This window comes from Bidens hawaiensis, unplaced genomic scaffold (assembly GCF_021521415.1).
Source record: "Bidens hawaiensis isolate Kalapana, Puna unplaced genomic scaffold, B.hawaiensis_p1.1 tig00026820_1, whole genome shotgun sequence".
Lineage (NCBI taxonomy): Eukaryota > Viridiplantae > Streptophyta > Magnoliopsida > Asterales > Asteraceae > Bidens > Bidens hawaiensis.
This window is the reverse complement of record NW_027494312.1, coordinates 142,395-159,013: the sequence shown is the minus strand read 5'-3', so window position 1 is coordinate 159,013 and position 16,619 is coordinate 142,395. Positions and strand designations below refer to the sequence as shown.

General features: G+C 35.1%; 2 protein-coding genes across 2 annotated transcripts; both read right to left on the bottom strand.

Annotated features, from left to right (window-relative positions):
* Window positions 1-2,739: 2,739 nt before the first annotated feature.
* LOC143574028 (uncharacterized) lies at window positions 2,740-3,201 on the bottom strand. Its single transcript, XM_077058757.1, has one exon. It carries the CDS (start codon window positions 3,199-3,201, stop codon window positions 2,740-2,742), a length of 462 nt encoding a protein of 153 aa, XP_076914872.1.
* A 7,313-nt stretch (window positions 3,202-10,514) lies between these two features.
* LOC143574027 (ras-related protein RABD2c-like) lies at window positions 10,515-13,372 on the bottom strand. Its single transcript, XM_077058756.1, has 8 exons — window positions 13,342-13,372; window positions 12,000-12,097; window positions 11,839-11,886; window positions 11,691-11,738; window positions 11,538-11,609; window positions 11,259-11,414; window positions 11,010-11,113; window positions 10,515-10,902 (listed from the first exon to the last, which is right to left on the bottom strand). The coding sequence occupies exons 1-8, from the start codon at window positions 13,370-13,372 to the stop codon at window positions 10,809-10,811; spliced, it is 651 nt and encodes a 216-aa protein (XP_076914871.1). The 3' UTR covers window positions 10,515-10,808.
* Window positions 13,373-16,619: the final 3,247 nt, after the last annotated feature.

Here is a 16,619-nt window from a genome sequence, read left to right as displayed (position 1 = left end):
TAACCACAAATAGATCAAAAACACCAAGTCTAAGACCTAAACGTAGAACCCTAACTGAACGACACACAATCAATCAATCAAAGTAGTAAGCGGAATCACAAGCAATAACTATATAAAAACAATATTTTAACACATCAAATATCGAATTAAATAAAGTCTTTCAATAATAATACGTCATGTGATCTATCAAAACCAAATAAACCGTTAAACAATGTCAATAATCATCTCAACCTAGGTAGTGCAAATAGTTTAGCTACTCATAATAATAAAAGAATCAAGATAAATAGTAGCCAAACTCATGTCTAACAATTATTGAATGAAGTAAATAATGTTTTAACAAGTAAAACCGAATAATAGACGAACCAGTTAGTGCTCCAAACCTCTTGAGTAAATGCTTCCTTGCTGCTGCCTTCTTCTCCTATGCTCAACAAATTCAAAAATCGGTTTTTCTTTGGTGATAGGGGCTGGTCCGATCGGAATTCACAAATGGGAGTTTAAATTTTTCTTCTTGGTTGCTTTTTGCTACTGCCCACGTGATGTTTTCACCGAGAAAACACACTTGTATGGTGTCTCCTTAAAAGAGAGAACCAAATATTCCTCCAGTCCAAGCCGTCCACTTTAATCAACACCTTTAGTTTTCTTTTTTTTTTATATATATATTTCCGATCGCCACAAGGGTTAGGTGTGTTAGGGTTTTTTATTTTTTTTAAGTTATGATATATAATAACATGTAAGGTTTCTACTAGTAGGCTTAGGTCGGGCTTCAACTTGGTTCTTCAAGATTTGATCAAAAAGCCCTTTAAGTCTTGCAAAAACTCGATCCTTTTCTCTTTTAAACTCGTCACCTACACAAAATAATAAACTTTGTAAGTTCAAGTTAAAACGAGATAAAAACATTATTTATTATATAAATAAGTAATAAAAAGATGACCAAAATGGTGCGGAAAACGAGTGTGTTTTACAACACATCAAACATCCCCACACTTACGACTTTTTTGTCCCTGAAAAAGATATCTACTCAGGATTATAACCAAGTGAAAAACAACAAACTCCCAGATTATTTATCATTATTAAAGCACAAGAAACAGCTCGACATATTGACCGCGATTGCCGATATTGTTGTCCACTTAAACCCAGCCACTAACCAATCAAGGCCCCAACTGCATTAAGCATTTTAAGTCCAAAAATCAAGGCTACACCTACCCCATCTTAGACAAAGAGAGCTAGAAAAACTAGTGTCGAAGCAGACTGGCTCGACAAATCACCATAAGCCAAGGACTCGTTGATTGTACTAATTAGATGCACTCGGTGAAAATTTGATGGATGAATGGTCCTGTGGAGGTTGTACGAGCTATTCGTAAATATTATTGGACTTTGTCCTATAAATTCCTAATTTGATATTTATTGACTAAGAACCTTCGAGCCCCAATCGTGTATTCTCAGAGTCACTATCCCCTTGGTAATACGTAAACTCTAAGTCCAATCTAGTATGTGCATCTTTGGCCTCTTTTTCTAACTTTAAACAATGCTTATTTGGCATTTTTACAATACATAACTTTCTTCACAAGCATTATGTTTTTCTTGAATAACTTTGGATAATACAATACATAACAAACTTTCAAAACATACTTTTTTTTTCTTTTTTCTTTTTTTCTTTTTCTTTTTCAGTCTTTTATATCACCCTAAAATATATAACTATTTCTAAGCTCGTAAAAATATGGACATGTGGTGTGTGCAGGTTTGAGTGCACTTAATTCTTATCATCTCAAAGTTTTCAGATTATGGTAATCCTCCCTAAGCATCGAAATTCGGTTTCACCGTTTTTAAATTATTATATATATACAAATCATGCTAAAGAGGACTATCAAAGCTAGTTGGGCCTACCGACACATCCCAAATCAGATATGCAAACCATCCCTTCTTATTACTATATTATATTTTTTCAAAAGTTCCGAGAGTTCGTTAGCACATTGGTAATAATATCATTTACTGCTTAACGTAGAAGAAAAACCATTTTCAAGTGACATTTTTCTTTAAAACTTTTGTTTTATTTTTTATTTAAAACATTTTTTTTCAAGTTCAGTCGCCCCAGCCACTTTCTGTTTTCGGGTGAATGGCTATCCCGTACATCTACAGGAAGAAAACGGGACCAAACATATACAACTATATGTCCCTCGAACTTGAGTAACCGACATATTTTTCAGCGAAAGAACAAAACAATTTTTATTTCTTATTTTTTTTCATAATTTTTTTTTACAACTAAGTAAAATAAATTCCCATCACACACTTAGAACGAAATCGTCCTCGATGAGAACAAGCAAAAGAAATAAAATAAAAATTAAATAAAAACATAAATTAATCAAATTTAAAACAGAGAACGGATTACTCCCCTGGTTTATATGCAGAATCTGCATTAGTTGTGAATCAATCGAGCGACCATATAGCATTTCATTCACGGCCGCAACCTCGGGAGAACCAGTTCCAAAACGCCATCAGAGCTACCATGCACATAATAATACCTGCAATAACTCTAACTCGCTCGCATGTAGCGGCGTACAAAACATAAAGCAAAAACATAAGAAATAAACATATTTTTGTGTTTTTGATTTTTTTTATTTTTTTTTTCATTTTGAATTTTTTTTAACTAAAAAAAATAAAATAAATAAAACAGATAATAAAGAAAATCATAGTACACACTATACAACTAGGGCTGTCTCCCGAGTGATGCATCCAACACGTCTATGCCTCGGTTAATGAGTCAAGGTAGAGCACCTCGACTGTCTGATCTGCAACTGGCTCGCCTATGTAATGCTTCAACCTCTGACCGTTCCCCTTAAACTTCTCGCTTTCGTCTTCAATCTCAATTGTGCCATACGGGAATACCTCAATAATGGTGAACGGGCCTGGCCATCGGGAATTCAGCTTTTTTGGAAATAACCGTAATCGGGAATTATATAGCAAAACCCGATCCCCACACTTGAACTGTTTATCACCTCTCAACTTTCTATCATGCCGCTCTTTACTCTTCAGCTTATAATTGTACGAGTGTGCATATGCATGATCGCGAAGTTCCTCTAACTCATGTATCGGATGGAAACGATTCTCGCCCGCGGATGAAAAATCGAGGTTAACTGTTTGAAATGCCCAAGAAGCACGGTGCTCCAACTCAACAGGTAGATGGCAAGCTTTCCCATAAATCATCCGAAACGGTGTGGGACAGGTAGGAGTTTTGTACGCTGTACGGAAAGCCCACAAAGCATCATCTAATTTGTTGGACCAATCCGTTCGATTTAGCCCAATCGTCTTCTCAAGAATGCGTTTAATGCCCCGATTACTCACATCTACCTGTCCACTGGTCTGTGGCTGATAAGCAGTCGCAAGCCGATGGGTGACCCCATAGCGTTGCAACGCCTTCTCCATCTGCGCGTTGCAGAAGTGAATACCTCGATCGCTGATCAAGGCTTTCGGTACACCAAAACGAGAGAAGAGATTTTTAAGAAATCTCACTACAACTCGGGCATCGTTAGTGGGCAAGGCTCTGGCCTCGACCCACTTGGAGACGTAATCAACTGCCACGAGTATATACTTGTTCCCTCTAGATGACGGGAACGGGCCCATAAAATCAATACCCCAAATGTCAAAAACCTTGCAAACCTGAATAGCATTTTGGGGCATCTCATTTCGGGATGAGATGTTACCGACACGCTGGCATCGGTCACAACTTTTAACGAACGCATGAGCATCTTTGAAAATCGAAGGCCAATAGAATCCTGAATTGAAGACCTTCTTAGCAGTAAGAACAGCACCATGGTGACCTCCTGCGGTCCCTCATGACAGTGGCTCAAAATCCGGCACCCCTCTTCAACATCCACACATCTCCTCACCAGCTGATCAACACCTATACAAAAAAGAAACGGGTCGTCTCAGATGTAGAACTTTAATTCGCCCACTTGTTTTCTTTAACGAATTAAGCCTAATTCGTATCACAACATTGTCTAATTCGTTATCAAAACACCGCCTAGTTCGTTATCTTGACTTAGAGAACTTAGTGAGCTAATTCGTTATCTTGCCATGACGAATGGACGAGTAACGAATCAGCTAACATGGTCTGATTCGTTATCCTCGTTCGTCATTTCTCCTTAACGAATCACTTAGCGAGCTGCTTCTAGTTCGTCCTCCCACCTTAACGAATTGCCATAACGAACTGGCTACCCTTCTCTTAACGAATTACCGCTAATTCGTTAGAATTCCGTAACGAATTAGGGTTAGGGTTTTGTCAGGCGTCAGACGTCACATCTGATGTGACACAACCTCCGGCGCCGCCTTTCCGGCACCGCTGTTGCTGGAAAAACGTGAATCTCGCCGGAAAAGCGAGATCTCACTCGTTTGGCCACCGTTTTTCGTCCCGTTCGATCCAGATCTGAACTAAGGTGATCCCTAAGCTCATCTTAGGTTCGGGTAATACCCGATTCCACCCAGATCTCGTGACTTCAACGGTTTAATGGTGTCGGCTCGTTGTTTCGTAACTAGATCTAACGGTTTGGACCTCTACAATAACATACTATCATTACCTCGGGTCGGAAATCGGTTCTCCTTCTTCTTCCTCTTGGTTTCGGCTTAGAGAGAGAGAGTAGGATGAGAGAGAGCTAAGTGTGTGTTTTGGGTGGTGTATGGAGTATGAGAAATGAATGATAATTGGTGATTTAAGGTTTATATAATTATGGATCATGGGCTTAGGCCCATGGTCCTTCCATCCTTCCTTCATAGCCCAAGTCCATAATCCATATCCATTGCCCAACACTAGCCCGACCCATACCAACTCATTCTCGATTTAATTATTTCCGATAACCCGAGTAAACTTGCCCTCCATTATAAAATAATATAATTAATATTATTTTGGAAATTTCGGGATGTTACACTTAGATTGATCTTTAAATCATGGATCACAATCATATAAACCTATTTGTGTGTTACACATAATGGTTATTGGATTAGACAAAGATTTATGTTCATGGAATTGGATTTGATTGTTTTTGCGAATGTTCTTCAAACGAAAGATGTAACTGTCATTCTTTTTTTATACGATCGAGAGTTCAAAATCCAACGAAAAACCCTTAGAAATAATAATAATCATCCGCATGTATGATCCAACCTTTTATTTTTTTAGTACAACAATAAGGTCTCCAATTAAGTCCAATTAACATAGCACTTAAGCCCAAATGCTAAAATAGTAAACCTAATGTTATGATATCCGAAATTTCTAAAAAAAAAATTTCCAAAGTATCCGAAAATTTTTCGAAATATCTAAAAATTATCCAAAATATCTAGATATTATATGAATTTTATAAATAATATTTATTATTTAATACTAAAAAATAATATTTTGGATAGTTCACATATCCGGATTTTCGAAAAAATACAATGTTACTGTGTATCCAAAGATGTATTAGAGTACGTATCGTCTTGTTTTATTTATTTTATCTTTATGGTGATCTCTAATCTCTATTGGTGTGAAAGAACTACAATTATGTCTGTAAACGAACCTAACGTTTGGTGAATTGTTCATGAACCATTCGACGGGAAATTCGTTTATGTTTGTTTATTTAATAAACGAACAAATATGAACACGAAATTTGTGTTCATTTAATTAAACGAACAAACATGAACATATGTTCCGTTCGTTCATAAATGTTCATGAACGCTCGTTTATGTTTGTTTATTTATGTTCGTTTATGTTTTAATAGAAAGTAGTTAAATATTATCTAGATGAGTTATCTACATAAAGGTTTTATATTTGTTAATTTGTGTTCATTTAAGACAGCGTTGACCACCATCGCCACCACCACAACCGTTGTCACCGCCGCTGCTTGACCACCATCGCCACCACTACTGTTGTTGTCTGACAACCACCACCTGATTGCCATCACTCATAAGAGTGGGTCGCCTAGGCTAACACCCTTTTCGCACCAAAATCCAACCATGGGAGAACCGCCGTTGAGCAAAACAGATGTTCGAGATGTAGACAAATTAACAACCCGGAATCCACAATCTCTACTTTTAAAAGAATTTCATTTTGCAAAGAATATATTCGATGAAGGACCAACTGAGTGAATCAAACGCCTTTTCGAAATCTATCTTGAAGATAGTGAATAATGACCATTAAAGTGTATAAAAATCATTATTGTAAAACGCATCACAAAGCTTCAAACGAGTAGTAAAAGCTATACCTTATAAACATCTCTTCATTTTATTTCCAAACCGATGTGAGACAAGTTTTACCACTTTTATATTTAAGACGTTCATTCACACACATATACCCAAAACTTCCAACAAATAAAGCATAGCATCATAGAAATCAAAAATGAAAAGCATGTCGGTAGTTGGTACCAACCATCGTTGCCCAAGATGGAGAGCAACACCGAAAAAGACTACAGGATTAATAGTAGGGATGAACAGAATACCGAATTAATCAACCAAAATCGAATAACCGAAAAAAACCGAACCAAAACATTAACCGACGGATAATTTTTTTATTTTTCGATAAACCAATTTTTAGGTTTAGGTTCGGTTATCCATTTAAGAAAAACGAAAAAACCGAACCGAACGGATTACTCGAGCCTATGTTTTCTACGTGTTTTTTAAGATGTTATGGACGGAAACAAACCACCAAAAGAATCTACCATTGACGGTGATGAATTATGAAGATGCTGAAAATTGGGTCTAAACTTTGAAACTTAATAAGATGCTGAAAATTGTGCTAAAAATTATCAACTCTACTACTCAAATAACTTTGTATTTGTTTGGTTCCACGTAAAACGTGCCTATTTTTGTATTTTGAATTCAATATATATGAGGTACTTTGTTTTTTTTAATTCTTTTTCTAATGTCTACTCAAAATAAAAAAACCGAAAAAAACCAAAAACCGAATAACCAAAAACCGATCGGTTGATTTTCTAAAATAACCGGTAGTTTCGGTTTCGGTTTTGGTTTCACCCAATAACCGAACCAAACAGTGATCACCCCTAGTTATTAGAAGTTCAATGGAGGGAAACAGTAACGCCATATAGTTGATGGATGTGAACTGATTTAGCGTTACGAAGGAAAGGAGCACCACAAGAAATCATCTTGCGTTGACCCTAGAGCGACGACTTTTTGTCGTTAGGATATATCACCCCCACGACATGTCCTCGGCACAGGCAAGGCATACTTTTTCATGTGAGGTGACCTTTACTTATGACTTGTTGTCGTCTTTGATCAACTTAATTTTAGATTTCATTTTCTTTTATTTATCTAACAATTCTAATAAAGTAAAATATTTGTGACACGAGTCCGTTTGTGGTTAATTCTCACAATTTTTTCCCCTCAAAAACTAATATATGCCATATATTAATAATTCTTTATTTTCCTTTTACACTTCATTTATATTATATATATAATATGATTATATTATTCATTTTTCTTTAAACGCTATTTATATTATATCTGTACACTTTTATAAAAAAAATTTATTTACATGTTATACTTATATACATTGTTATAATATATTTTACAACATACTTGGTAAAATCCAAAAATCAACAACAAATTGTGTTTGTTAAATATTGTAAATAATATAATTTTAAATGTTACCATTAACATATTATATACTATGTTTATTGTTGAAGATTGTAAAAAATTCTAACATGCTTTCAATTTACGAAGGAATTTTTTTAATCATTAGATTATAAATATATGTAAAACAAATAAAAGTTGGAATTTTTAATATGACCGGGTTTCAAATTTATTTTTAAAGACATTTTTGGAAATAGTCAAAATGTTCGGGATTCTGAACATTGAGTATTTTTCCCATTACTATTAAAGTTTAAGGAAAAATGACAAACACTTCCGACATGCCACCTTTGGACCTATCAATGCCTATAACTTTTATCAAATTAGAAACATTTGTGTCAGCATTGACTTTTCCTTAAATAGTGATCAGAATGTTATATGTGAAACATGTCGTACAAAATTATGTTCAAGTGAAGCAAAATTCACAAAATTATGTTCAAGAGAAGCAAAATATTCACAAAATTGAAAGGGTTATCCTGTTATTTGTTTTTTTTGTAATTGACAAAGTCAAGAAACCCCTCAAACTTATCAAAATCTTTTTCATAGTGTAGCTCAAAAATATTATTATATGAATAGTATTCTCCGAAATTGGTTCGTAACCAAATTTCTTTCAGTTATACATATATGACACTGAGAATTAATTTTCAATAGATGAAGTGTTCTTGGGTATGTTTTTGCAGGTGCATTATTTTTTTATTAAGATTATTATAATTTTTTTTTGAAAAATATCATTTTGTGATATAAATAAAATCAGTTTATGTATAATGATACAAGCATAGATGTAATAAAATTTTTCATATACATTATGTATTATTTTAGTTGTAACTTAATTATTAAATCATTCCATGTGCTACACGGGCTCTGTTTCGGTCAAAAATTAATAAAGTAATTTTGTGATCAAATTTGTATGTGAGGTAGAGTGCTTGATAAAAAACAGAGTGAACACAACGATTTGATTTCAAGGGAAAAAACCCTTGATCGTGAATATCTCCGGCACAAAAAACCCCTGAACGGTGAAAACTATCACCGTCTCTTTTATTAATAACAAAAAGAGTGATTACAAGTGGTGGAGCTGATAATAGATCGTATACTAAGTGTTACAATGAGTGTCGATAGCTAAGTAAGTGAAGTGTGTGTTCTAATCGATCATATCGGCTCGTTTAAATAGTCAAAAGAGTACAACTGAAATTCCAAGAAATCCGGAATAAACCCTAGATTAAGTCTCCCATGATCCGTTGCTGCCCACGTTTGAGTTGACGTAGCCTCAATTATATCCGTTGCAAACCCACGTTCTTATAGTCACACTAAACACGTGATCTTATCTACAAAACAAACAAAAAGTAATAAAGGACAACTGAATTAGTCAAATATGATCCTCAGAATATTTGCATCGGCATGATAGGTTGAAATCTTTAAATCGTGACAAATCCTGAGGATAAAAAATCTGCTCCCAACCAGGGGCGCATCTCAAGAGGGACCCGGGGTGGCCCCGGTCACCCCCGTTTTTTGCTTAGTAAGGCAAATTTTCATGATTTCGTCCAAAAAATTTATAAGTATTGAGTCTGGTCACCTCCGTGTAAAGCAATTGGTCACCCCCGCTCTTTATTTATTTAATAAAATTCCAACGTTTGATTTTTTTTCCACAATCGGACAATAATCGGTCAAAAATAGGTCTAGATTTGGATGACAACCGGTCAAAATTAAACCAAATCAGTCAAGTGGAATGAGTTCTTACCTAAAATCGGACCAAAATTGAACTTGATTTGGGGCTAGGGTTTGTGCCGTAGTGCTCTTTGTGATGAACAGAGTTTCTATTCGTTTACGTCATTGAGTATTGAAGGTTGAAGAAAGTAGGTAAAGGAAACATGCTTATTTACATCTAACCCCTCTAGCTTTGTTAGTTTATTTAAAACAAGTTTATGCAAGTTTTACTTTTAACTCCTTCAACTTCTAATTTTATGTATAAAAGGTATAAATTTAACTTTATATATATATATATATGTAAAAATATACATAAAAAGTATGATTCGATTAATTCATAGTCGATACCACCACCCAACTAGCGCCTAAAATTTCTACAACCATAATTGTAAGAATAGTTAATTTAATGAATGAAGAAAAATTAAATAATTAGATTTTATATTGTTTGACCCGACCCGACCCGAAAGCACAGACCCAAATTTTTTTGGTCCGTGATTTCGGTCACCCCTATGACATTGCTCAAGCTTCGCCACTACTCCCAACGGGCTCTAAAGCTAGTTTAGTGTGATATAGTAAAAAAATCATTTTCTTTTCCGATGACAAGTCATTACGAAAGCTAATATAATAATATAATCATTAATAAATAGTCAATAAACGAAAACAATGTCGTGTTGGACAATATATTGCTACATGTCGTTGCCATAGAGTACAATAGTTTTACTTCAAAACAATATCTTACCAGAATATTCAAGGTGGAGATGCTCCAATGTAGACTGCCATAAAAAAATCATTTACTTCAAAATAATATCTTCCCATTGCTCGACTAGTTTTAAGGTGGAGATGCTAGCAGATGATTTTGGTACCAACAAACTTAATCCAAGCAGACTTAAGACTTAATGTCGCAAGATCTACAACTCATACCAAGGGATTTTCACCTAAAAATCATCCAAACGGGCAATTCACGTATATAACATGACAACTTAACAACATTTGCTCCCAACGGGCAATTCACGTTTGGCCTCATGCCCCATTTATATTCACGTCCTTTTTTTAGACCCAAGATTAGATCTTGCCCGAAGCAACAAGTAATCATGTAAATATGCAAGGCAATAAAACATGAATGAATAAATAAATATCTTATCACTTTAAAGAAATATCAACACCGACAATTATAATCACGCATGCCAACATTAATTTGATTGGCCCAACTCACACGCTACTCACCGCTCTGATAAAAGCAAGTAAACATCCATATCTTATAGAAGATAAACGATATCTACCGCACATAGATGACCATAAAATGTTCTGAATGCATTATGAACTGAATAAAACTAACCAACTGGTATATTATTTGAAATAGTATTACAAGTATGCCATAATGCCACCCCATCTAGATATCCTTACAACCCATATAACCATCATAAAGACTTCAGATATGAAACTAAATAAAAAACAAACAAACTAAAAGATGGTGATGATTGAAAGATGCCAAGAATAACCTAACTTGAGCAGCATCCACTCTTTTGGTTAATTCGTTGGCCTTTGATCTGCACAGTAGGTGGCTTCTTATTGGATGAAGGTTGACTTGCCATCCTGCATTGACGGTCCATATATAATCTTAGATCCATTCATTCAAACCAATTATCAAATTTTAATTAATTAACAATCAAAGTCTTTGAATTAATGACATTGGCAGATACCTGTTTTTAATATCAGCACACATAGCCATGAAAGCTTGTTCCACATTAGTGGCATCTTTAGCACTTGTTTCCATAAATGGAATGCCGATTTCATCCGCAAATTCCTAACCACCAAAGAAATCATAAACACAAAAAGAGAGACAAAATTCTATAAGTGTAAAACATGATTACAAACACTATGCTATTAGATTATTACATCAACAATTGTGTGTGTAACTGTGTATTAGAATGATAATATAAAATCGGTACCTTTGCTGTATCAAATGATACGGCTCTACTCTCAGTAAGATCACATTTGTTACCAACAAGAAGTTTGTTAACATTTTCACTCGCATAGCGTTCGATTTCGCTTAACCATTGCTTAACATTGTTGAAACTTTCAAGATCAGTAACATCATAAACTATCTGCAGATATAAGCATAAGAAGAAACAGCAAGTAGTTCAATTCTCAGATGATGAGATAAATATAAAGATAAAATGACCAAAATGACCTTTTTAGTTAAAATACAAAGATATGAAGAAACATACGATAATGCCGTGAGCCCCACGATAGTAGCTACTAGTAATTGTCCTGAATCTTTCTTGTCCAGCAGTGTCCCACTGCATATTCCGGAAAACATGTTTTTTATTGATCAAGTAAAAAAGAAGATAAGTTACCTATTTCTAAAAGAAACCGCTCACGATTTGAAGCTTAATGGTCTTTCCATCCTGATCCACAGTGCGAATTTTCTGCAGACAATAAAAGCACAAAGATAACCGCCATAACAAATGTGAATGCATGACTGATACGCGTATGCAAAGCAACAAGCATGTAAGTTTAAATTCTTACAAAGTCCACACCAATTGTACTAATATAACTGTCTAGATACGAGTCATCCTGTGTAAAACAGAATATGATAGAAAAATAAGAACAATGTAGCTAAAATAGCATATTGAGGTGTTAAATAAGCAGTGAAGTTATATAAAGGATATGGCATGTTATTTTCTTACAGCAAATCTAAGCAGTAGACAAGATTTGCCAACTCCTGAGTCTCCAATCAGCAAAAGCTTGAATAAGTAGTCACTGCACAAAGTATATAGCAAGTATTCTTTGTCATATATAAGTGGACAAATTTCAATAGGTTATAGTTATAAATGTAAAAGAACCATTAAGCAACTCATCCAAAATGACTAAAACAGCAATATTTTTGCTATCTAACTCAAGCTCATTTCATTGAAGGATAACACACCCTTGAAGTGAACGAATCGACACTATTGATTTTTGCTTATATAGCAACTAGTGTTGGGTTTTGAAATTCTGGATTTCGATATCAAGCGAAGCGAAAACTCGGTACGAACCTTGCAAAGCGAAAACCAAGACCGTGCAAAAACTACAAGCTATATATGATGGAATGTGAGAACTACAAAATTATTGACTAGTGTGAAAACTGTCGCAGGAGTTTTCACAATCGGAGGTTGTCGTAAGGATAGAGTTTTCGCATATATATAATATGTTAGTATATATAGATCTACTATACGAGAACTATGTATGTGTGATCTTATGTGTGTGTGTGTGGTGTAGTTAAGAGGCCACAAAGGGGTGTACACCTTGGTGGCGTGGGACTCAAATTTGTATGTATGATCTTGTAATCATTGGGTTAATGACAAGGCATTAATTCGATAAGATCATCTTACACATACGTTTTCTTATTCGTTATTGATCAAACACACATCCGTCTCATAGTATATCAAGTGCAATATGTTAAAAGATCTAAGTGGACTTTACAACCGGATGCATATTGATAATCATGATTCTTCATAAGGCAACATATAATCGTCCTTTCTGATAACGGTTTACCAGACTTAATTATGCCACTGATCGAAAGGCAACTTCATAGTGCTATTAATTAAACATTTAAATCAAAACAAGATCAACAAATCAGTCCATTAATTAATACAAAATTCACCTCCACGGAATGTGACAAATCATCTATATATATGATAGGTCTTAATTACATGCTTATTAGGTCCGTTAAGATATTGATTGAACAGTACTAGTTTTTACATCAAAGCAAGAAGGCAAATACGTTTGAATAAAATGAAGGATCTATTTGCCTACCTGGATCGTTCAAATTCATAACATCGACAAGAATTTGGTAGAAAAATAAATAAAGAATTGAAAGAGTAGTGATAAGTTTAAAGTGGAAGAAAGATGATTGTGAAAGACTTACTACTCCGGATTCATGATATGATAATTAACGGCAGCTGATAGATAATATGACCGTGAAACTAGATCTCCGTCGTCAGATTAATAATTGGTTGCTTTTTATACCACCCGGATCTACGTGCTCACCATTGCCATTCATCATCACGTAAACGTCCATATCACGTTTTATAAAAAAAAAAAAAAAAAAAATTATCTTTATTCTTTTCTTTTTATTATTGTTTCTCACAAAAAGTATTCGTTTTTCTTTTTCTACAAATATAGCGTTTAGTAAATTTGTTAATCTATCAATTTTTTGTATTGGAACATAAAGGAAATCAAACATGAAATTGGAACTTAAAGGAAATCAAACATGAAATTGGAACTAAGCGCGCATGTAACAATTGGCACTGGTTGAATTTCATTCACAATGTGAGGAGATTTGCTATAGAAAATCAGGCGTACCTACAAATAATGTTAGTGCCAAATGACAGAGATTGACGAAGAGTAAGTAGTGCGGTGGTAGTTGTGTGTTAAACCAAACTAAATAAATTGAGTCTGAGATGGGAGGGACAGTGGATGAAAAAGGATGACATGTGGCTATAAAAGTGAAGGGCAAGGTCCAATGAGATGAAACATACATTAAACACTAACTTTTGTGAGACAGCCGTTATTTGATTTTAATAATATATAAATAATAGTTTCCTTGTTATGTATAAAAATAGTTTTGTTGACAAATTTTGTTTAGTTATCTAACAACCACTTACTTTTTTTTTAAATTAAATTTTGTAACTGCTACAATTGTTTTTAGTTTTTGATTGTTAATAACAAAAAAACATATATTATATAGCATCTAGTTTTTCTACCTGGCGCGTTGGGCCGGGGCAGCTGGTAAAACCTCAACGTTGAAATCCGGGCATTAGTAAACGTTGAGCGTTACGACGATGTGTTGACACGAATTCGGTTAGTACCGTCTGCGTTCGTTACGATATAGACACTATTGGTAAATTTTGAGCTAACCTAAAAAATTAACTCGTCAAATTAACATATAAAAACACAAAATATTTAAGATAATGTTTATTTGGTTGGCAAACTCGGGCAAGTGTTGTCGACCCCGAGCATTGAGACGGTAATTTGACACGAATTCGGTTGGTTTTTTATTACGTACGTTATGGTATCATAACTAAAAAAACGAAAAATATTATAAGCATTGAGGTGGACCACTACCATTTTCTTTGGGTGGGGGTGGGGGGAGTTGGTCGGTCGGTAAACTTGAGCATTGGTAAAACTTGAGTGTTTTCGGTCATGGACTTTAAATAATCGCGAGTATGTGCGAACTTGGTCGGTACCGGAATTAAAAAAAAGAGCTATCATTTGATCGGTTTCATTACATTTATTATGGTAAACGAACTAAAAAAATATATTTCCCTACTAATATGGTGCCGCACTGCTGCCAAGTGGTAAGTGGCTCATTGAACAATTTACGCCACCAACGTTCTTGTTTATATATAGTAATAATAATATTAATAAAAAATTGATGTTGATGTTATAACTTTTGAAAGTTTGTTATTTGTGTTATTTAGAAGAAGGGTGTGAAAACGGTACGGGATACCGCCCGAATCTATATCAATTCTGAGTTCCATGCTTTTAAGATGTTGAGAAAGAAAGAAGAGAAAAAATCTAACTTGACGCAAATGTGAAAGATTACATTCCACCCTAATAAGGATTTACTTTCTTCGTGTTCTTCAAATCCGTTCCTACCACGTCCACCCAACCAAATCCTAAATGAACCAGATCAACATAGCATTACTATAGTTGACAAATCATCAAATTATATAATATATTGTTTCCCCTAATGATAACTGTAAATTAGGTTAATCTTGACCATCAAAACTCTTCATCTTTTAATCCTGACCATTTAAACTCGTGTTTTTCTTCTAGAAGCAGCAGTTGAGGGAAGTTTTACACTCTCTCTCCTCGCCTGCCGCGGTTACTGTTTCCAACCCACAACGTAACTCCCTTTCCCTAATTCCGGGGAGACCTCTCTTTATCACCATGCTGAAATCAGTTTATATATTATTGATGCTGTAATTTGGAGAGAGCGACTGCTGAAGTTCGATGGTCTCTACATCCACCGGGAAGTAATTAATACGAATTCACATTCTTCATAATCCCCAAACCTTTTCTATGAATCCAGAATTCCGTCTCATACGTAGCCATCGATTTTCAGATCAACCCAACTTTGAATGGGTGGAAATTGACGCTGGAAGTTTCGATTTTGCTACTGATTAGAACTCTTACTTGACATGATTGACTCTGAGTTTGACTCTTGAAAAGCTTCAATGAATTTGGCTTGAAAGGTCCTAATTGCAGGATCTAGTGAAAGGAACTTCTTCACTCTATCTTCAACTCCAGGTAGATCAGACATCAAATCGAAATTTTCAACTACACAAGCAATGAAAATTATTAGCAGAAGAATAAAGTATCCTACCTTGGTTACCTAAGGATCCTAGATCCTACCCTTTGGTATCCACTTTTTGGGAAGGTTAGTTCCACCCGGAATGGAATCCCTTCTTACGAAGAAAAATTGGTTTTTCCAGAGGGAACCATTAAGGGTGACTTTGAAAATAGGAATTTCTTGGTGAGGTTTCGACTTGAAGACGAAGCGTTTGGAACCATGGGTAACAAGATTGTACAGGTATGCTAATCTTGCTAAGCCGAACTCAACTCCTTCTTCTTTGATTATCCTCTCTATGGTATGAAGGGTTCTCCACAACATCGGCATGGTCTGTATATAACTAATTCCTGTTAGGGTGAAGAACCTTTGGGTGAAATCGGGAAAAGATACTTGTAACCTATCAAAAACGGTTGGGCCGGAAAGCAAACCCAGTTTTTCGAGATACTATCGCTACGGGTTGTAGAGTCGAAGGGTCGGAAAACTGTATCGGCTGGAAAGTGTGATCGGATTTCATCGATTTCCAGATCAGTGAATTTACAGACCTCGAAAGAGGGGGCTTGGAGGATGCCTTGTGGATAAAGATCATCGAGGTTGATATGATTGAAAGAAGAAGACGAAGAGGGTACAGAAATAGTCGACATGCTAAAAGAAAATAAACAAGAGGAAAGAAGGATACCTGAGAAACGCCTGGATCTGTGGTTATAAAAGAGTTATAATCATCGCATATATAGGCGGTGTATAATTATGGTTTGTAGATATTAAACCGCCTGACACACGTCGATCGCCTTCTTTTTTGCAAGGATTTGAAATTCAAAATGACAGCTGTTTTACACAATCACCCGCCAATTTGGGGGCAATTGCTAGGGCATGAATTTTATGCTGAGGATCCTTAATCCTTAACTATCTTATGGATAGATTATCCTTGAGATATGTTTCAGGTTATAAAGGATCGACGATCCTCGGTATTATT